Source organism: Anneissia japonica, unplaced genomic scaffold (assembly GCF_011630105.1).
Source record: "Anneissia japonica isolate Jap-2015-1 unplaced genomic scaffold, ASM1163010v1 scaffold287776_len302883_cov198, whole genome shotgun sequence".
NCBI lineage: Eukaryota > Metazoa > Echinodermata > Crinoidea > Comatulida > Comatulidae > Anneissia > Anneissia japonica.
The window spans coordinates 225,284-229,819 of record NW_022705028.1 but is presented as its reverse complement, the minus strand read 5'-3'; the positions used below and the strand labels follow the sequence as shown (position 1 = coordinate 229,819).

At 36.2% G+C, this 4,536-nt stretch overlaps 1 protein-coding gene across 1 annotated transcript in view; it reads right to left on the bottom strand.

Annotated features, from left to right (window-relative positions):
- The window catches only part of LOC117105182 (WSC domain-containing protein 2-like), a gene marked incomplete in the record, with an annotated part of 12,316 nt that extends 11,162 nt beyond the window's left edge, over positions 1–1,154 (bottom strand). The window contains 1 exon segment of the mRNA XM_033246251.1: positions 764–1,154. Within this exon segment, the coding sequence (XP_033102142.1) occupies positions 764–1,154 (391 nt within the window).
- Positions 1,155–4,536: the final 3,382 nt, after the last annotated feature.

Here is a 4,536-nt window from a genome sequence, read left to right as displayed (position 1 = left end):
GTTCAGCTCATATAATAAACTTTTTACAAGCACGCGTATCAAGACGTGACCTCATTAAAATATAATTTTAATATTCAATGCGATTTTATACATTTTTATGATGAGGCACGTTTTATGCAACGATATAATTATTACATTATGTCAGTTAATGTATTTCATCGAATACCTCGTATTATGCTGCTTAATACAAGTAGCGAGCAGATGTTAAATTGACATTATAATAATACAGTAATAATAATACTAGAATCGACGAGGGAGAACCAATCACAATTTGACAGTCTCGTCTGCATAATTTAAACTGGGCTCCTGTATACTCAGGTGCTAAAACATTTATCTATATTATTCCCTCAAACAAATTTTGCAAACATGCACATGGTGTAACTGTTAGTTATTATTATGTACCTTTGACGCCCAGGTAACTTAATATTCTATGTCAGTCACATGGTGTATGTGGTCCGACAATCCAGTACCATAATTATTAATAGGCCTATTATTATCATGAGAAGCATATGGATACAGTTAGCCTATATAAATGAATATTCAATAAACAAGAATTGTGAAATTCGATTATAAAATAAAATAATTAGGCATATGCATTAATTTTTGGCCTGCATCACACTTTAACATATTCAAGGAAGTATCCAATTTATCTGGTACCAAATTAAAATTATGTTCAACACACCATTTGATCGAAGAAGAATGTTATATATTATAATCAAGGGATGAATAAAATATAAAAGTATGTCACAAAATAATTTCTTACCTTCAATGTTATCAAATCTAATAGGTTTTCTTTGAGTTGTATGTACAGGTAAGTCGACATTGCTTTGTTTCTTTACTTCTGATATCCTTAAAGTAGTTCTTTTGTGAATAACATTATTGGAAACATTCTGAAGAATATCTTTCACTGGATTGTCTATTACTGCTTTGTGTGAACGGATTACTTCAATTTCGGTTTCCCCATTAGTTAACTCATCTTTAAGCATAGGTTCATTTCGAACTTGTCTTTCTTCGGACAATCCCTTTAAACTTGTGTCCACAACACTCTGCAATTGAATCCATAAATACAGCGGCGAAAAAAGACAAATAAAGATGAGAAACTTCCACAGGAGTTTTCCTCTCTTCCAATAACCAAGAAAAAAACGCGTTGCCATCGTGAGTAGAATTTGGCTCTCCAAGATGTGGTCAATACTGGCCACTTATGATCGTAAAAATATTGTGCTGTCTGGAGACCGAGAACACCGTCCGTCACATTCTGCACATACGGCTCAAATGCGTGAATCAATTTAGGCCTACACGGTATCTATTATCAAATATAAGAATGAGTTGTTAACATAATACCTTATTACATTGTTAACGGTGGCGGTATAATATTTTCGTAGGTAGACGTTTCAATTGGACAGAACTACTCATTATCAGACTGGTAACACTTTGCAACTTTAGGACAAACTCCGTGGCATAATGCTTATAGGCTCTCTGGGGTAAAATCCACAGGGGTCTCGGGGAGGGGGTAGGGGGAAGGGCACCGGATTGTGTGAAATAAAAATTGATTCTATCATTTATAGTCACACAATATCATTATATACTTTAGTGATACCGGCATTGCCTTTATTGCAGTCTTTTCAACCTTTATATTCACAATGTTCTTAGGTTTGTGATACTTTACTAACCTAAGAACCTGATGGGCCCAACATGTTTTCACCTCGGGCCCCGCAACACGTTGTTACGCCACTGGACAAACGCTCGCCTCTACCACCCCTGCACTACCTCTAAGTTAAAGACGCACGTCCGCAGTGACAATTTTACTTTATATTTAATAGCACGAGTGATAGAAACCTAAACTTGCAGAACTGTAAGAAATATAGATGGTACCCGTATTAATGCTAGGTCTATTAATCTATCTAAAGAAATACGAAAGCGGAAACGAAAGTTATGATGAAGACCTATTCCAGATTCTATATTGTGTAATCATTTTGGTCTTTATTATTTATTATTTTATTCGGCCCATAAAAGTCACAATTGCAATAAAGATTCGGATAAACATGGGACGAAATTGATAATTAGGCCTATGCAGTGATCTTGCCAGTCTGCAGCAGTCCATGGCGGATCCAGAAATTCGAGAGGACCATGAAAAGTAATTGTAAGGTCTAGACTACCTACAATTTATGAATATCTTTCGGCTCAGAATGTAATAAATGACACAAATATAATAAAGGTCTAGTTAAACATCCCTCACAGTTCCAAACAAGCAAATGGCAACCTTTCATTTAATACTCCAGAGCCATCCCATAGACAGATTGAGGGAAAACCAGTTTACAAGAGATTGCTTCTTTCAAGCCATATAATTCGGTACCTATGAACTGTTTAAGAAAATCCTTTAAACAAATACTTAAACTTTATTTTGATGTGAAATATGCATGAGTCATAGTTTAAGTTTATTAATTATTATTTGTAGGCCTAAATTGTGTAGACCATATAGTATTGTACAGCCATAGATTATACTTCACTGTCATAATTAATAACCACAACAACTACTACCGGTTAACAGCGATGTCAACCGGTAAGTTTCCCTGTTAATGACGGCTAAATGTACTCTAGACGGCAAAACGCATGTATCAAGTACTGTAGGTATACAGTTCATTATATAAGGCCTACTTTAGGCCTATTTGGCATTCACCAGAAACTCATACAGGTACAACGTTCATAACGATCCTATAGGCATACTTTTAACCCTAGCATTAAACACAATGAATGATTAAATTCTTGGCATTGACAAAGGCTACTGTACAACAAAAGGGTTTGGTTTTTCTTTCCGTAGCACCTCCTTCATTTCCAAAACGACCTCGTGAAATCTACAAAATTAGAGGCTCGAAACGATAGCCATAACATTGTCGCACCTTCATTTCAAGCTTTACCATGTAACACAAAAAAATGAAATATGTATATTCAAATTGTGTGAAGGAGCCGGGCAACAACAATAATGTGTACTTAGGTCGACCAGAGTCCAACCGACCAGAGGTCAAAGCAAAACTTGTATCAACTGGGACAAATTCGGGAAATCGCATCCTGGATTTAAAATCGTATAAGTCTATACAGAATACAACAACTCAGTGTAACTTAAGTAGCTCGCATTGTATTAAATGCTTGAATGCAAATAATTTGTATAAGCAAACTACGGACAAAGGCAGTGTTCACTCGAGGCAGTTTTATCCGTCAATTTTACCAGTAATAATTATAACTGATCAACCAGTACAAATTGTGTGTTGGTAGAAAAAAGAAAAGGACTTACGGTATTAGGCCTAGCCTAGGCTGGCCATCTTTCAATAAACTAACATCATTCCTGACCAGGCCTAGGCTATAATTATGTATTATTGTTGTATAACTCCACCTGAAGTGGCAATACCTCACGTTGCGTGCGCTTAGCTGGTTCTATTATGGACGAAATTACCAGTTAAAAAAAATCAATTGGGAGAACACTGCAAAGGACTTCAACGTATTATTTTAACCATTGTTTAACCTGCTTTTTAATAATTCCTCGAGAGCAAGTAGACACCATTTCCTGTATACCGTACATAAACGTAGGCATAACCATAGGTCGTATATCAAAGTACTGTAATACGTCTCCTCCACAACATTTTGTATGATCTACATTACACTTTAGAGCCTGCAATAATCCATCAGTGACAGTTAGTATATTCGCTGGTGGTTTCACATTCAATTCACGGGCAGTAAATAAGAGATACAGAAAACCAGGAACATGAACTACCAACCTCTGTACAACAAGTGTTAGTGTTTAATCACTCGAATACATTAAGCGCCTGCCAATTCATAATAGGGCCTATGTTCTCATTATGAGGTTTCCGCAGTCGTCAGACTTCTTATTCAATAATAATAAAACATAATAATAATTTAAAAATAATCCATCAGTAACAGTGGGGGTTTCGCATTTAATTCAATAGTAATAAATAAAAGACTTGGCATACGGGAAGCCAGGCTATGAACTACCAACCCCTGTACAACAAGTGTTAGGGTTTAATCACTCGAATGCATGCGCCTGCCAATTCATACTATATTCACATTATAAAATTTCTGCAGCCGTCAGAAAACATCTGATCTTTCCTAAACTCAAGAGAAGCCAACCAACAACTCTCAGTTCTTATTATTTTCACTCTATCCGATCCGCCTTCGTTCAGTGCCAGATGCTTGACTGGTGTAACCCCTGGTATAGCAATCCCATGCATGTTCATAGGCCTATGTTTCTATCGTATCTGTGGTTTTAAATATTACCAATGTCGGCCAAGACCTAAATTAATCAAACAAAATATATACATACATTAAACAGTCACCCTGTTGTAGTTAACGGTGATCATCTTTTCCTGAAATATTTCAAATATCAGCCTACGTTAAGTCGAACACGATCTTAACAGGAAGCAGAGGGAGTGGACAACTTATACCTCCCTGAGTAGACCATAACAGCTTTCTTGTTATAACTCAATCAGAGCGGTATTTTATTTACTCTACAAACATATGCCATCC